Source organism: Excalfactoria chinensis, chromosome 9, assembly GCF_039878825.1.
Source record: "Excalfactoria chinensis isolate bCotChi1 chromosome 9, bCotChi1.hap2, whole genome shotgun sequence".
Lineage (NCBI taxonomy): Eukaryota > Metazoa > Chordata > Aves > Galliformes > Phasianidae > Excalfactoria > Excalfactoria chinensis.
Genome location: NC_092833.1, coordinates 19054881 through 19071341, shown reverse-complemented (window position 1 = coordinate 19071341; position 16461 = coordinate 19054881). Strand labels below are relative to the sequence as shown.

Sequence of the window (16461 nt, the reverse complement as noted above, 5' to 3'; positions counted from 1 at the left end):
CATCTCCTTTACTTACAGTCGAGGTCTGCTGATGGAAGCTGGCTGTTACTGGATCCCACAGCCACTGCAGGGAGGAGAACCGTCTGGCAGCACTGTTGCCAGAGGTGCAGGTTATCCAAGCCCTTATTTTCTAGGAATAGTACTTTTAAAGACTTCTGCTTGTCTGCAATGTGACTTGTAAAAGTAGAGTATCACGAGCTGATTTTCTGCTAGAGTCTGCAGAAACATCATCTGTGAGGGGGGAACTGCTGCCTTTTTTTGGGTAGCTTAATAGAAATCAGAAGTTAACGAGCCTGGAGACTTTGCTGCTGCTTTGAATTGGTTCTGTAAGAAGCACTGGAACGTAGCAGTAAAGCTAAGCTGTGATTGTTTTTCCTGTTCTCAGTGCCTGGGTCTTCAAAACCATTAAATCCACTTCTGAGTTTCTCAGTTACAATGTTTATAGCAGAGGTGGGGATTGCAGTATATGAGGGGAATTCTTTAAAACCCTTTTGGTTCGTAGACCTCAGAGGAAGTGGGAGGGGAAAAAAGAATGGAAAACCCCACACTGCCCTAAAATTATATTCTTATTCTTTTTGGTCTGGAAAGTGTAAAGGCTGAGAACTTGATTTAGTGCTACTTGGAGTGAAATCAGAATTCATAACCCCTTTTTAAACTTAAACGAAAGCGTATTTTGTTTCCTGAGTTACGCAACACTGTTAAACTATAACAAAATGTGCTCGCTTTCTGCAGCCAAATTCGTGTAAATAATGCAAAGGCACTTTAAAAAGCCTCTTTCTCAGTGCGTCCACATTGCCACTCTGTGTTCCCAAGGTCTTCCACAGGAGCAAAACCCATCCTTTTGTTATAGAAAAGTAATGCAATCAGGCATCTGTGCCACTGGATGTGCTCTGCTTTAGGCTGTCCTTACTTTTCTGAACAAAAGACCAAAGAACTGTGAGTGCCTGGGTGCAGCTATCAGTGCTTTGGTTTGCAGGGACAAACCTTTAGTGAGGCTGAAGAATGCAGATGGGTAGGAGTGGTATCTTCAGTCAGAATTGCTTAGCAGTTATATGTAGAAACTTAGACTTGGAACACACTTAGTGGGAGCTCTCCAGAGTGCCAGGAGAGGCCCCTGTGCATGACGAGGCTGTTGTAACTGAACAACACTGCCTTTGTTGGAAGATGAATGCAGGCAGTAAAGATGGTCTCTGCTTTTGGGAGGTCACTGGGGTGCTCCTAACAAAGAAGAGCTGGCCTGAACTGTGCACGCAGCTTACTTGGTGTCTGTTTGTTAAAACATCCTAACTCCTTAGTGGTGTATTTGCTGTGTATGTAATGTGATTGCTCCTGGCTGGCAGGGCACAAAATCACACGGGTTGCATCCAGCGTCAGCAAGAGCTGTTATGCTGAGATGTAACCTGATGGGTGTGCCGTGGCTCAGCTTATTTGGAACTAAAAGCTTGTGCAGTGTGTGAATGCTGTGCAATCAGTCTTAGCAGTCAGAACTCCCTCCAGCCTCAGTATGTGGTGCAGGGAGGTCAGGTTCCCAGGAAGAGGCTCTTGGGAAAGAGCTGCTGCAGGGAGCAGTGAGGGAAACGTCTCGAGCAGCAGCTGCTCTGAAGGTGAAAGCCACAGCTTCAGAGCAGGTGGAGAGCTTTGGCGTGTTTCTCTCTGCCATTTGGGCAGCAGAAGGCTTATGGGTATGCAGAGGTTAGAGTTAGCACATAAGGGCACAGACAGAGCTTACCAGGACAGGTTCAGACTGTTGACTCTGCATGTTGACTTCAGCAGAGAAAACTGTGTGGGTTGTGAGGTAGCTCAGCATCTCATCTGAGTACCTAAATTAAATTCCAGTGTGTATGTCCTTGGGTCCAGGTAAGCTTTTTATAGTTGCTTCTCCTATAAATTAGATCAGTGCTTCATCTTTTTCCAGTATCCTTATGTATGACATACCTTCATCTTTCTCCGTGGAATAACTTGGTGTCAGTCCTTGTTGAGGACGTGTCTGTATTAGGTCAGTTAACAGCCATTAGAAGCACTGCTTCTAGAGAATGCAGTTTTGTTAATTTATTTGGGAGATTGAGGGCAAAAATAAATAAATAAATAAGCCAAGTACTTTAATAATAATAATAATAACAATTGCAGGATTGTGAGAAGACCCCAGGTGACTCAGGTGAGCTGTAATGACAGTGAACTGCTCACAGGCTGCAGCTGACCTGTTGGATTTCCCTGTATGAGTGGAGTAACAGTCAGTACCATTCTCTGTTCCTGCGTGGCCTGACAGCCTCAGTCCAACATTATCACAGTTCTTGCTGCAGCCAGCTGTGAAGGAAGCTGGTGCCACTGAGTGTTGGTTCCCAGGCGGCTCAGTGACACTGCAGCGTGTCTGGGGAGCAATTTTCTGCTCCTGTAGGGAAGGCTGCTCATGCTGGAGGCTTCCAGGTGGGTAAATGCCTCCCTTTTCAGTAAGGCTGAGTGGTAGTGCTGTGTGCAGTGGACAGAGAAAGGCAGACGAGGAATTAAAAGCCTCCCCCAGGAACTGTGTGCTGTGTGGTACTGTGTACCCACAGCCGGTGCTGCTGATCACCGGGCTCAGTGCGAGGCTCCGGTTCTCAGTGTGTGGAGAACTGCTGAGTTTACTCTGATTTCTGCCTTTTTTAAAAATGCTTTGTTGCTGAAGGGATCGCTTTTGATTGCTGGGAGACTGCAGGGAGCCCAAAGGGTGCACTAAGAGCTGTGAGTCCAAATACCACTTTTTTCTCTAAATTTTAGGTGCTGACAGAACACGTTCAGGCGTTTATATCTCACCGATGACTTGGGGCAGCGAGTTCACTTTGGTGTTCTGTCAGCTTTCCTCCTTCGCGGTTTGTTTGGACATCAGCACTAATTGCTGAACTCTTCAGCTCTGATGTGGAGGGGTTGTTTGTTTGGAGAGTTCTTTCAGCAGCTGAGAAAGCTCCCTGGGCCGACCTGACCGTGTTTGTCTGCAGACGATGTGCAGCTCTGGAAGACAATATCTTGAAGAATAATCCCCAGCTGGAGCTGTGCTGAGATACTGATTGGAGCTGGGATTTCAAGCATGCTGCAGGTGATGGCCCTGATAGCCAGCATCACCAGAGCTGTGCCATAGAGCTCCCAGCCACTGTAATACTCATTTGTGCTGAAACCCATTGCTACATTGCTTGAATGTATTCTCAGTTTAACAGAGCTCTGCCAGCAGTAGCATTCCTGAATTCCTGCAACCTCTGGCTCTTCTTCTGTGGCCTGAGCTGTGCAGGGAGTTATGTGTGTGTCTGTGTTTAAGGACAATTGCTGTGCAGAGCAGTGGTGCTTGCAGTTTAATGCCAGCAGCTGCTTAGTAGGAGGTGCTGTGTGGCTGCTCCTGCAGTGCTGTTCAGCTGAAACTCTGACCTGCACGGACCCTCCTCTGCCTTGGTGCTGGGCCCCACGGGGTTTGTTCTGGTTACAGCCCTTGCACCACTTTTCAGCTTTGCTGTTACTGCAGGGAGCGTAAAAGAGGCAAACTGGATTCATCTGCATGTTTTTAACAGTAAAGCTGATGGATGTTCAGCAGTGTAATAATTAGATCAATATGATGGGAAAGGCCTCACTACAACGGTGTGGTGATGGAAGGACCAGCATGATAGAAAGGTGCTATAAGGGAAGAATATTGCTCACCCATGGCAGAAGATTCCAGGTTTGCGGGGGAAAACTCCACAGAGGATGGATGTCCAGAAAAAAATCCTACTGCAATGGCAGTCAGCCCTTAAATGGGGTCTAACAGAGGTGCAGCCAGGCTCCACTCCTTCCAGCCACACCATTGGATTGCCTTCACCTGTGCTGCCAGGGCTGACTGGGTCCTTTCCCCAGGTGCTCCATCAGTGGTTCAGGCTGGGACCCAGCAGTTCCCATACAAGCAGTTATTCAGACTTCTTAATCTGTGCCTTCCTTATGGCGAGGCTGCAGGGAGGGCAGCAGCAGGCAGTTCTGGTGGGACTGAGCAGAGACTGCTGGTGAGGGCAGTGAGCACTGCCAGCCCCGCTGTGTGCATGGGGAGCACACGGCTTTGGGAAGGCTCCACATTGTTCGTTGCCTGGAAATGGTTGTGTTTAGTGCACTTGTCAGAGCAGGAGGAGCCGTGTGTGTTCCTTTGGATCCTCTCCTGTACCCTTGGGTCAGTGTGCTATTTTAAAATGAGATTTTAAAGCTATACACAGCTATGAATCCCTGAGATAGAAGCTTTCCTAGCAGGCGGATAACCTCACCAATGTGGGGCTGTGGCTGCAGGGCAGGCTTTCACCCGCTGCACTGCTTGCTGCAGGGCAGCCCAGCTCCTGGCCCCTCTCCTCTGTGCTGCCAGGCCTTAGCTTGACGTGCTCACACATTTGGGCATGTAACCAATCAAGGGTGTTAGACAGGAATAGCTTCACAGAAAGGTGGCAGAACCACACAATTGTAGGGGATGGGCAACACCAAAAGCACTGTGAAGCTAAATCTGCTTTATAGCCCTTGTGCCAGAAATACGGGTTGTTGTGACTTCACAGGTTTAGCCAATAACAAATAAATAAACAAATAACCGGCAGGGCAGGTCGCGGTTCCTTTCCACATTCAGAGTGGCCTTGATGGCAGGAGATGCTTTTTGCTCCTGGGTAGCAGCTTTGGTATCAGGTAACAGGTTTCTAACTCTTCTATGGCTGCCTGGTTAGAAGCTCATGGCCAATGACAATTTTAGCCCAGCGCAGCCTAATTTTGATATAACCAGGTAATAAGACAGCATTGGTAACAATGTAAGTCCAACTCACTTATTATCTTTATTTAGGGGTGAAGGGAGAGCAAATGTTGAAAAGAAAGACTGAGCAAAATAGCTGATATTAGCACCTTGACTTGGCTGATTTGTTCATTGCATCCCTTTAAGTAGCACTTGTGCTGGGTTCGATGGGAAGTTGGTGCTGCTAAGGGAGGCATTGCTGAGTCCTGCAGTGTAACACGTTGTGCTGGTGCTGCTGTGCTCAGCTGGCTTAGCCCTGGCTTTGCAGGAAGCTGTGTGTAGCAGGTAGGGATTGAAGCAGTGCCAGTTAAGAGGGAGAATTTGCTTAAGAAAACGGCCTGAGCAAAGCCTGGGATGTTGTTGCACATGATGATGGATGGGTTACTAATGATGTGTGTAGGGGGGAGAACCTTCACATAAGACTCCAAAACTGGAAGGGGGAAACTTGCCGTAGGGCCGGGACAGCCCCAGTGCTGCTGTGTAGTGCAGTGCTTCTCGTGCTTCTCTATCCCGAGATGGAAGAGGGAACAAACAGGAAATTAATGACATCTGCACTGCTGGGTCTGGCACACAGCCTTTAGGAGAGGGAGAGTTTCAGCGTATTTCGGATGGGATGTTCCTCTGAAACAGCACAGGGCAAAGCAAAGCAGTTTCTGTTAGGATGCTGTGTGACTTTCACTTCAATGGAACTCACTTTAAGCTGGGAAGGTCTGGCAGTAAATGCTTTATTAGGTCCTCCTGCTGCTGAGAAAAAACAGTCACAGAGCAGAGTGCAGCTAATTTGTAGTCGGTGAAATTGGCACTGAGTCAGTCAGTACTGATCCTTATGACAAGTAAAAGGGATTCGGGACGGTTTGGTGGCTGCACTGTGACTGCTGGGAAGGTGACTTTGAGTCCATCTTCAGCGTGTGATTTCCAGCAGTAATGTTTCTTTCAGTGCAGTCTGAGGGTGATGGGACATGGGAGTGCTTTTTCTGCCCCTTCTTTCCTTTCTTGTTTTGTTTTTAAAGTATCTCCTACAAAGCAACATTCATACTGACTCCTAACATTATTGTGACTGTTGGTGTCCCTGCTGAAGCAAGAAATAAGCTTTAGAAGTGTCAGTTCCAGCCCACCGTGATCAAACGCGTGGTCAGCATGCCGTAACAGGGAGCAGATAGGAAGGCTGAGTGAAATGGGGCTGGCAGGGCACTGCAGCCATCAGTGTGTCTGAGTGGGGTGTGTTCCAAGTATTTGTGTTACTTTGCTGTGCTCCGTGCCAGTTGTTTAGTTAACTGGTTTACCCTGGCACATTACCTGGTTGTAACGATTGCAGGCAGGAAAAGAACCAGAGGGATTTTCAATAACTTTTAGATGTTTTTTTGCATCACACTGGTGTTACGTGGCTCTAATGACCCACATTAGCTCTAATACCAATTCATTGGAGCCCTTATACCCCAAAGGGTCAGAACATTCCTAATGAGCATTGTTGAAATGAAGGCATTTGTTTTCCAATAAAATTACAAGGGCAAGAAGGAGTGAAAAGCTCTCCGAGGTCAAAGGGGCTCCCTTTTGGAACAGAGGATGAGCAGCAGGGAAGGAGATTTTGGGTTCTGTTTCCTCTCTCTCTGTTTCCATCCTGTGTTTGGGCTTGGTGGTAGACTGAAGCAAGTGAGACAAGGTAGTCACGTACAGCTCAGCTCTCTTTGTTATTAGCTTAACCATTCACGCTTTATTTACTTGAACTTATTCCGGTATTGTACTTCCCTTATTAGAGGAGGAAATGGTGATTTAATGCTGTGCTTGAAGTTGTTCCACTTCTTTTTCAACCCCATTTCTGGAAATTCCCGTCCAGCCGACCGTGTGGGCCGCCCTGGTTTTGGCAGCAGTGTGGGAAGTGTTTCTGGGGGAGCTGTGCCAGCTGACACCCACCGCCCTGACGGCATCATTGAAAGGCTTCCCACGCTGCTCTGCCAAAAGGAGGGATGACCTCACTCCTTCACAAACCATCCAGATCGTCATTAGGTTATGAGAGCTGCGGGTTCTGTCAGTTGAAGTGTAAAATGTTGCAAGGAAGTCTGCTGTTGTTTTGGCTTTTTTTTTGTAAATGAATTATTTCTTTTCACAGGTTCTTCAAAGAGCTTGAAGCAAGACATCAGAACAACATCTTCATTGATGATATCAGCGATATTGTGGAGAAGCACACTTCTTCAACGTTTGATCCTTATGTAAAATACTGCACTAATGAAGTCTATCAGCAGCGGACGCTTCAGAAATTGCTGTAAGAGCTAAGTTCAAAATACGATTGCAATATCACCTCCTGTATAGTGCAGGCAAAGGCCGTGGCATTTTGTGCAAGGCCTGTGGCTCACAGCAAAGCATGTCCTTACATGCTTGGTGACCCTGCACACTGAAGTGCCTTTGAAGTCACTGGGAGTGGAAACGTGCCGGGCTGCATCGTGCAGTCCTGCTTGTGTCCACGTGGCACGTTGCCTTTCTGCTGATAAGTACAGGTCTGCATATTTACCAAAGCTGTGCTTTGCTTCTGTGTTACCTATGAGTCTGTGTGCACTCGTGTTCACCTGTGGGAGTAAATGAGCTCTCTGAATGTCAATACTGGTCATGCATATCTAAGTAAACATCACTGAAGGCTGTGATACAAATCTTTCCAACCACAATTCCCCTATTTCTGAAATCTGCCAACTTTCACAGCTCTTGTCTAAAACATTGTTACATTCCCCTCCCTTTTTCCCACCAGAGCTACAAATCCAGCATTTAAGGAGGCGTTGGCACGCATTGAGTCCCATGAAGACTGCAGGAATTTACCGATGATCTCCTTCCTCATTCTCCCTATGCAGAGAGTTACTCGACTTCCATTACTGATGGATGTGAGAATGTTGTTCTATTTTTCCTTCGTGTGTTCTTTTAACGTTAGCTCTCCTTTGTGTTTGATTCCCGGGTGATCCCACTGCTTGTACCAGGTACGGGGCTGTAAGTACTGACAGGTCTGCTTAGCATGAAGTGCAGAAGCGTTTATTTGGTTGTGCAGTGGAAAATTAATACTTATTTAATACTTACTTAATTCCAATCGTAATGGATCTGCAGTAGAATTGATTCTGAAACCAAGAAGAAACCTGGCACAGAAGTTTCACAGGCTGTTAGGATAAAAATTAATTAGTATCATTTCATGCATCCGTATGTCCATGGTGTTCTCTCATTTAGCTCATTTGTCCATAAGTTCCCAGGTGGTACTTCAGCTCTTTGATTGCCATTAATTGCTATGCAAATTTCTCTATTTGCTACAGTCGGTGTTTTTAGTTCTCTGAAGTAATGGAAGTTTTCTTTCAGACTATTTGTCAGAAAACTCCTAAAGATTCACCAAAATATGAGAACTGCAAGCGGGCCCTGAAAGAAGTAAGCAAGGTATGTCTGCAAATACAAGACTTTCAAACAGAGCATTGTGGTATGAAAAGAAAAGGAGAAATCTCAGGGTTGTCTGTTTTTTGCCTTCAAGATCTCAGTTTGAGAAAGCATAACGCATCACAGACTGTTAAGTGCAATGGACATCATTAGAAACTAAGAATAACTGAAAAGGAACTTCCTCTCCCTGTGAGGGCTGGATGTGGCCGTAGGCGCTGAACGTTGCTGTGTAAGGGAGAGCAGTGAAGGATATAAAAGCTTTGAACTGTCTTAATTGAAATCAATCCACAGTGGCCTTTCTCTTGGCTAAATTACTGTCTTTGTCTTACTTAAGAAGATATCCTGCACTCGGGAACACTGTGCTGTTGCCAACACAATTATTTTTTCCATAGGAACAGTAAATGGTTTGTGAAGTGTTTGATTTTAAAAGGAGAAAAGGCTTGTTAACTGTGGGAAGTCCTGCCTGATATTTATGGAGTTGAAGGGAATGTGATTTGTTGCCCTTCTGACTACACCTGTGAGCATGTATGCCTCTTCTCCCGTGTGCAGGCTTCAGTAAGGCTATGGTGTGTGCTTCAAGATCGTGTTCTAAATGTCAGCCGCAACGAATCCATCCCTGGGGTAGTTTCATAGAGTCTGAGAATGGCCTGGGTTGAAAAGGACCTTAAGGATCATCTGATTTCAGTGCCCCTGCTGTTTGGCAGGGTTGCCAATCCCTAGACCAGTTTGCCTGAGTTTAACAAGGTGGCACTGCAGTATTTATACCGGGACTTTCTTCTATGAAGGAGCTGCATGTGTGTGCAGCACTGATTGTCAGGCTGGAAGGATGGCTTTTGTGGGGCAGGGCACTGACTTGGATCAGCGAGTAAGAGAAATAGTAATTATAGTATCATTAGTGTGGGTTGAGAGGGGCATCAGGAGGTCGTCCAGTCTGGCCCCAGAGCAGAACCAGCTCTGAGCTCTGACCAGGTCCCTCCGTGGTGCATTCAGCCTGGTGCTGAAAGCATTGTGACCATCCCTGAATGTGAAAATGTCAGATGCTTTGTAAACGCTTCACAGGAGTGTGTTGTGTGAAGGAGCAGGAGTTACTGGTATCACAAATGGTGAGGATGTGAAATGGAATGACACTCAGTGAATGTCTTGTTTTTCAGTTGGTGCGTTTGTGCAACGAAGGTGCTCGAAAAATGGAAAGGACAGAAATGTTGTACACAATTAACTCCCAGCTGGAATTTAAAATCAAGGTATGGTTAAATCAAGGAACCAAAGCCATTTAGCATAGGAGGAGCTTTGACTACATGTTCTTTTGATGGCTGCATTGCCAGCACAAAGTAAACTGGGGCACACTGCAATCCTGATGCGACTTCTCAGTCAATGGGAAGACAAATTCATATTCTAAGGTAGCTGAAGCTCTGGAAACTTGAAGAGTAACTGAGGACTGCTGCTCCTTTAGCGAGGTCTGTTAAGCTTCCAGGTGAGACTTTTAAGGAAATAGGGCATGAGAACGTGCTTTTTTAAAAGAATGAAGTAGCATTGATTACTGAAGAATGAATGCCCAGACTTTGGGTTTAGCTCTGCAGATGGAAGCCTGTCCCTGGTGGAGTACCCAGAGTGACATTTATGCTGTTTTATGTAGTGTATACAGATGTGCATGACAGATTTGTTACGAGTACTGCATGGTGCCATACATTGCTGTGCCTGTCTCCTTCTCACCATTGGTGTCTGTGAGCACTGTCAGATTTTGAGTTAATTTTCTCTCTTTTCTCTCTCTCTACGTAATGGGTGTAGTTTTGAGAGAAGGCTGGTTGTTGTCATCACATGTGAAGTATGTGTTTGTGTTTAAGTAGTCAGCCTTGTTCTGGGTAAGTCCTGTCTCCAGAAAGATATTTCTCAAGTTGTCCAAAGTATTTCTATTTACATACTAAAAACTGAGAATAACATTTACTCAACAAGAATAAAGGAAATATATCCTAAGTGACATCACAGCATCTGCTGACACTGGCAGATAATAGTCTCAGGTAGTTGGATAACTGAAAATAGAGTTTTAAATAAGTTGACTGCTTTGGGTCATTGGCTTCCCACATTCCTTCCAAGTTTTCTGACCTGCAGAAGAACCTGGCAGGTTTTAAATGCCCTTAAATTGTTTTTCTGCTGGCAGGGGCCGGGATATGGATCTGACCTTGCAGGAGCAATAGGCCCTGTGTGATCCTTGCAGTGTGCATGCTGGGACTGGCAACTCTTGCTGATTTCATGACAATAACAGAACTTTATCTTCTTTTTCTGTATTCTTTATGCAAGTTTTTTTCCCTCCGTGCCTCTTAAATATGACCACTTAGTGGTTTAGACTTCTTCCGTTGGAGCAGGTGCCAGCTGGAATGCTTGCCGGATTGTTTTGGCCAAGTTTCAGCACATTTTAAGTTCTGATGGCTTATTTTACATAGAAAGGAGATGAAATATGCATTGTAGTCTTTTGGCAATTAAGGGAAAATTAATATTAAAGTAAACACTGGATGCCTCTGGAAGAGAGTCAGCCAGGAAAATCTGATGAACTCATTTGGAATAGAGATGAGAAGGCTTTTTTAGTTCATGCTCTAGAAATCTTCAGAATAGCTTTTATCTGAAGAACAATGATGATGATTCCGTTCTATAACCATTATAAATCAGGTGAGCTATTTCTGCTATTTTCTCATGCAGCATTTTGTAATTCTCCCTTTCTTTGGTGTGACTGTAGAGCATTACATGGGAGTACAAGAGAAGCTGCTAAAACCCACATCGCTTCTGTACATGGCTCACCTGAGGGTTCTGTATTTTTAATGAAGATTCAGATGTGAAGTTTCTTATTTTTGTGTGTTTAGCACCAGGAAAGGAATTTTTTGCAAACATACATTTGAGTCCAAACTCCTCTGTCGTTTCTGTGTTAGGGGCTGTACAGCCCAGCCTTTTGATGTTGTGAAGTCCCATAGAGAGGTGGTGTAGCCCCTGTGGTCTGATGTTTCACGTTCATTATCATCTCAGGGAACTGCTCCTGCATTTCAGGAAGTGTCCATCAGTGGGGCTGTCTGCTGACCTAAAAGGTGCTGGAGCTGCACAGCCTTGATTCAGCATAAGGCTTTTTTATTAAAGCTAAATGCTTTTATAAACTTCAGAAGTTACTTAGATTGCAGTGATGGAATTTGGAAGCCCTTCTGAGCTGTCATGTCAGAGTACTGAGCTAAATTGGTCCTTTGTGAGCTGCGTGGTGAAATGAGGTGTCTTCATCACTTTCTCCAAGGACTGTCACTTTATTAAGGTTGGATTGATATTAGCTACAGATGTGAGATGAGCAACAGTGCCAGTTAATGAATCTGAAATGACAGAGACTTCTGATGAGATTGTCTGACTCACTAACAGAGATGCAGACTTGGGTAAGAAGCTACTTAGGAAGTATGGGTTTAAATCGAATCCTGCATTTTCTAATTGGAGAATATGGAATTGTAGAGCCACCAAGGTTGGAGAAGATTTCTTAAGGTCACCCAGTCCAACCATCCATGACAGGTCCCTGGTGTCCATGTACAGTGTAGCAGAAGTGTTGTTCTGGTAGATGTCTGCATAGAGAGCCGAATCTGGGTGAGCAGTCCCTGCAGTATCTTCTTGATATATGAAGATATAAATCAGTCTGAGGCAAGACTGAAAGTTGAAGGCTTCTTTAATTTGTAATGATTTGTAATGGTTCCAAAGGACTGCTGCACTGCTGGTCTAACTGAGGGCTGCTGGAGCAGCACTGTGCACTGTGAGGAGCTGAGTGCTGTGGGCAGCCCAGCAGGCAGGAACAGCCAGCCATAATTGCATCCTGTCCGTGTTCTCTGTGTGAGGGAAGGAGCTGCTGCCGGTGCTGAACAAGCAGTTCTCCTCTTCTCAGGGCATCAGTTCCACCCTGAAGTGCAAGCAGTCAAATCTGTTCATTTTTATCCCAGATGAGCAATTAGGTTGTGAATATGAGACTTTTCAAGTATTTGCAGGCTGTTACTTGTGGACTGTGTGGATGATAAAGATGCTTTAGAACTCCTAATCTCTGCGCTTTGAGTTTATTCAAGTGGGTTTTGTTTTTCCAGCTATTTAAGACCGTTACCTGATCTTGAAAAGGGAGGGAAAAAAAGCTACTTTTAAAGGATTGAAATGTTATTTTCTTGTTTTTTAGCCATTTCCTTTGGTTTCTTCTTCACGGTGGTTGGTGAAAAGGGGCGAGTTAACAGCGTATGTAGAAGACACGGGACTTTTTTCCAAAAGGACTTGTAAACAGCAGGTGTACTTCTTCCTCTTCAATGATGTCCTCATTATTACCAAGAAGAAGAGGTAAGAGCCAGTACAGAACAGTGTGTTTGGCTCTTGCAGCACAGAGACACCATCCAGCTTGTAGCTGTCTTGTGAATTGTTGTGAATTGTTGTGACTGCTGTGCGTGCCTCCCCCCAAGGGAAATGGAAACCAGCATTTCCTGCCTTGGAAAGGGCAAGCTTGAATGTGTGCACAGAATTTCTGTGTGTTTTCTAGCTGTGTGCTAATTGGAAAGAATGAACGAGGTTTGAAGGGGCCTGGTACGTTTGCAGTGTAACACAGGAGGAAAAGTGGATTAAATGTGTTATTTAGTCGAAATTTGTGGAGCTGTATCTGCAGTCACAGGAATTACCTGGAGAGACATTTATGGGAAGCTGCTGCCAGTAGTTCCTGCTTAAGTCTTTATCACTAGATTTGAGGGGAGACTTAGAATAATCTAATGGAATTTGCATCCTCTGATTTTGCTGTTAAATAATATTTGATACACAAACCTTCCTGAGGCTGAAAACTGTTTGGAAGGATGATCTTGCGTTTGCCTTAACCAGGTGAGCCAAATTCCAGCTATTTGTAAGAGATGCTCGTCTGTGAAACTTCAGTCATAACTTTAATGAGAAGTAACGAGGAATGAGTCAAAATACTGTTATATGGGCAAGGGAAAAAATTAATAGAGTTGTCTCCAGCTCTTAATGCTGCAACCACAGTTCTGAGATTGAGTGTTGATGGAGTCCCTGCTGGAATGTTCCCTTGAAGGCCCCTCGTTACATCTCTGGCCTCACACCTCAGCCCTCTCTCACTTCTTAAGCTGTGTTTTTCTCGTGGGCCTGCTGCTGTTCTATGGCTGTGTTGTTAGCTGAGTAAATGTCTGAGTTAGGAAAACAGTGACAAGTTTATTATCTGTGGTGTTTATTGGCTTGTTGTCCAGATTATATAGCAGATTTTTATAGCAATGCATCTTACTAAAGCTTTGGGGGATTTGATTTATAACACCTTCCAGCTGATGGAATTGAAACGTCTCAAATGGGTCCAGAAACCAAAACTAAAGCAAACTTAACAATCAGCATGGTCTGGTCACTTGACCAACACCCCCTGAGCAAAAATTGAAGAGGGTTTGTGTGAACTTCCCAGATCCTCTGGGCACGAAGCGTGCACTTACCAAGTGAATATGGTCATTAATAACATCTGAGCTCTGGTGAGCTGTTCTCCTACCCCAGCGTTACTATGGACACCACAGCAATGGACAGAAATATTTGTTGCTAGCCGAGTTCAGATGTTTGTATTTTTAGTGGAGCAGTTGCTTTCTTGAAAGATTCTTAACACTGCACAACAAAATCACTCTACTGTGCTAAAAATACTAATTACTTAGTGCTGCAGTCACGCTGCTGCATCCTTTCCCCAAAGTTCAGCTGTCCTGTGTGAGCAGTTTGCCATATATGCAGAAGCTTGTGTGTGCTGGGATGGCCCAGAGCTCCTCTTCCCAAAGCACCACGGTGGTGGCAGTGCCCTCAGTGGTGGCAGTGTGAGGTGTTGCCCACCCAGTGAAGCACGGCTGTGTTCTGCCCACGTGCACTGAGTTGTCGCTGGATGAAGTGCACCTTGAATACCAAGCAAAGTAGCACTCCAGAAGCTTTTTTGTAACGAGAAGTACTACGTTTTAGCTGAGCAAACATAAAGAGCGTGTTGGGGTGTACTTAGGATGCACCTTACTTAGGCAAACAGCAGCTGAGTACTACTCAGTACCATTGAGAAAAGCACAGAAAGGGACGTGTGGCTGCCACTGTGGTACCTGTCACATCCATCTGGAGAATAAAATCCTGCATTTCCATACGGCTCCGCTCTCAGCTTTTCTTCTATCTCCTTAACCTCGTTGCTGAACTGCAAATGGCCACTGATGTGGCCACGGCTCCCACTACAGTGTCCATTAAACCAGCGGTGTGTGTTGACATTGGATTTTGAAGGCAATATTCCAACACAGTGAGTAGCCAGCAATGTAATTCAGATGTTGAGTTCTTTCAGTCTGCCCCGTGATGCAGATGGCTGCAGTGTGGTTCTTCATACCGGTGTCATATCTTGGAAATGGCTTTCTCTGAGCTACTGAAGAAGTTACTCCAGGTTCCTCAGAGCATGATGACACCAGTGCCTTGCTGGGATAGAGCATATTTATGTTACGGATAATACCTCCATGTTTGTATGCATTTCCATCAAAATGAATTTTCATCTTTCTTCTTCTAAACGCCAAACGAGGACGGACAAGGATTGTGCTTACATCTCCTGCACAGCTGATGGGCGTAACTGCTGGGTGTGGATTTGTCTGCTGCCAGGCACACAGAGCTCCCACAGTAGAGTGGTCACTTTACAAGTGCCCCTGGGGGGATGCTGACCAGCAGCGATGATTCTCTTTTTGCACGGTTGTAAGCTTACACTGTGACAATACTCTGCTAAAAACAGGACGTGGCTGACTAAGAGCTCTATTGAAAGTTGGATACCTCCTTTTTTCCAGTCTGCCCTCCTGGGACCATGGAAATCTGCTTGCATCCTTCAGTTCCTGATACCCAGAACTGTCTGTGAGCTAGCTCTGCATTCTGTGAGCTCCGGAGAAACTTACAATTAATGAAGCTTTGTTACATTATTTGCCTTACTGAGCTATTCAGAAAACCTACCTACAACATCCCGAGTGCTGTACGAGACTGCAGGGCTGTATTCGAGCACACATTTATGGAAAATTCTGCTTTCTGTGATCCCCTGAGAAAACTACTCGAACCTTGTCTGTTTTCAGCACTCAATGGCTTGTCAGCTTCTGAGTGTATCTCGACAGAGGAATGCAGCTGGACTTCATGCACTGGAAATCACCCGAGGGTTAAATTCTGCCCGGGAGTGTTACCTGTTCACAGCTGCCTGAAATAACATGGTTTTTTTTCCAAGCTGCCAGGAATCATTTTGTCACTAAAGTAATAATGCTAAAAATGGTTAAATGTTGCTGAAGGAGATTCACCACTTTTTTATAGATAGAAAAAAGGAATTAGGAAAGAGACATCATGTGCTTTCTGTTACAGAAGGCCTAGAACACATATGTGGTCTTCATAAAAGCTTTGCTACAATTTGCAGGCATTCCTTGCAGAGAGGTGTTAAATGGTGCTGCTGCTCTGTGTTTTGAATCCGAATAAACGTTTGACAAACATGTTAAGCCTTAAACTGAAAGTGCATGTGTGCCCGTTTGTGTGAGCTGATTGCTGTGATTTTAAAGGATGTTAAATGTCCTGTTGTTCCACAGCCTGGCCAGGAAGGTGGGTTCTCCATGTGTGTACGTGTGCTCAGTTGGGCTGTGCTGCCTTCAGCGCTCTGCTTAATCCTGCTGGAAGGGAGCAGTTTGGGTGGGGGCCTCTTGGGGAGCACAGGAGGTAAAAAGATAAAGGTTCCTTAATAATTTAACATCAGATGTTTTGTTGAATGGAGATAAGACGGATCTGTGCAAGTTTATCTCAGTTGATTAATTAATTGGGAGTGCATTCATTATTTACTATGCAAATGTATAGACTCCGTTTCTTTGGTTTGCAGTTCAAGAGTCCCGACTGCCTCGGGCAGCATTCGCAGCTGGGTGTGCTGTGTCTGCCCTTGGCTGGGCAGGGATTGCCAGCCACGTGGAAGAGGTTTTAAGCACTGAGCTGACATCTCACAAAACAAGAGTATGAATCTTGTATTGTCACGCAAGCTTGTTGCGTTTTTGAGGCAATTAGTTTCACTGCTTTGAAAATGGGGAAATGTGCGATTAATTTCCACTTGAAAACGATGTTTTCAGTATTGCTTTAGAAGCACAGATCCTAACCGTACTGTAATGGACTGATAGGACGGTTCCAGTAACTCGAGACTGCTGTCATACAGCACTGTCACACCAGCAGTGCCTTGTCCAGGTGTTTGCCCTCCTCTCTCTCCCTCTCTCCTGTGTCTTTAGCTGTCAAGAAAACTGTGATGAGCTGCAGTGACTCTCCTGTTGACAAACAGAAAGCTG

The 16461-nt window shown here is 45.2% G+C and overlaps 1 protein-coding gene across 8 annotated transcripts in view; it reads left to right on the top strand.

Moving 5' to 3' along the window:
* Positions 1 to 16461, top strand: part of ARHGEF26 (Rho guanine nucleotide exchange factor 26) — a 99156-nt gene that overhangs the window by 76641 nt on the left and 6054 nt on the right. For all 8 annotated transcript variants that reach the window (XM_072344950.1, XM_072344948.1, XM_072344949.1 and 5 more), the window contains 5 exons: positions 6858 to 7010; positions 7488 to 7617; positions 8078 to 8152; positions 9301 to 9390; positions 12324 to 12478. In XM_072344950.1, the coding sequence (XP_072201051.1) occupies positions 6858 to 7010; positions 7488 to 7617; positions 8078 to 8152; positions 9301 to 9390; positions 12324 to 12478 (603 nt within the window). The remainder of the gene's footprint in view (positions 1 to 6857; positions 7011 to 7487; positions 7618 to 8077; positions 8153 to 9300; positions 9391 to 12323; positions 12479 to 16461) is intronic.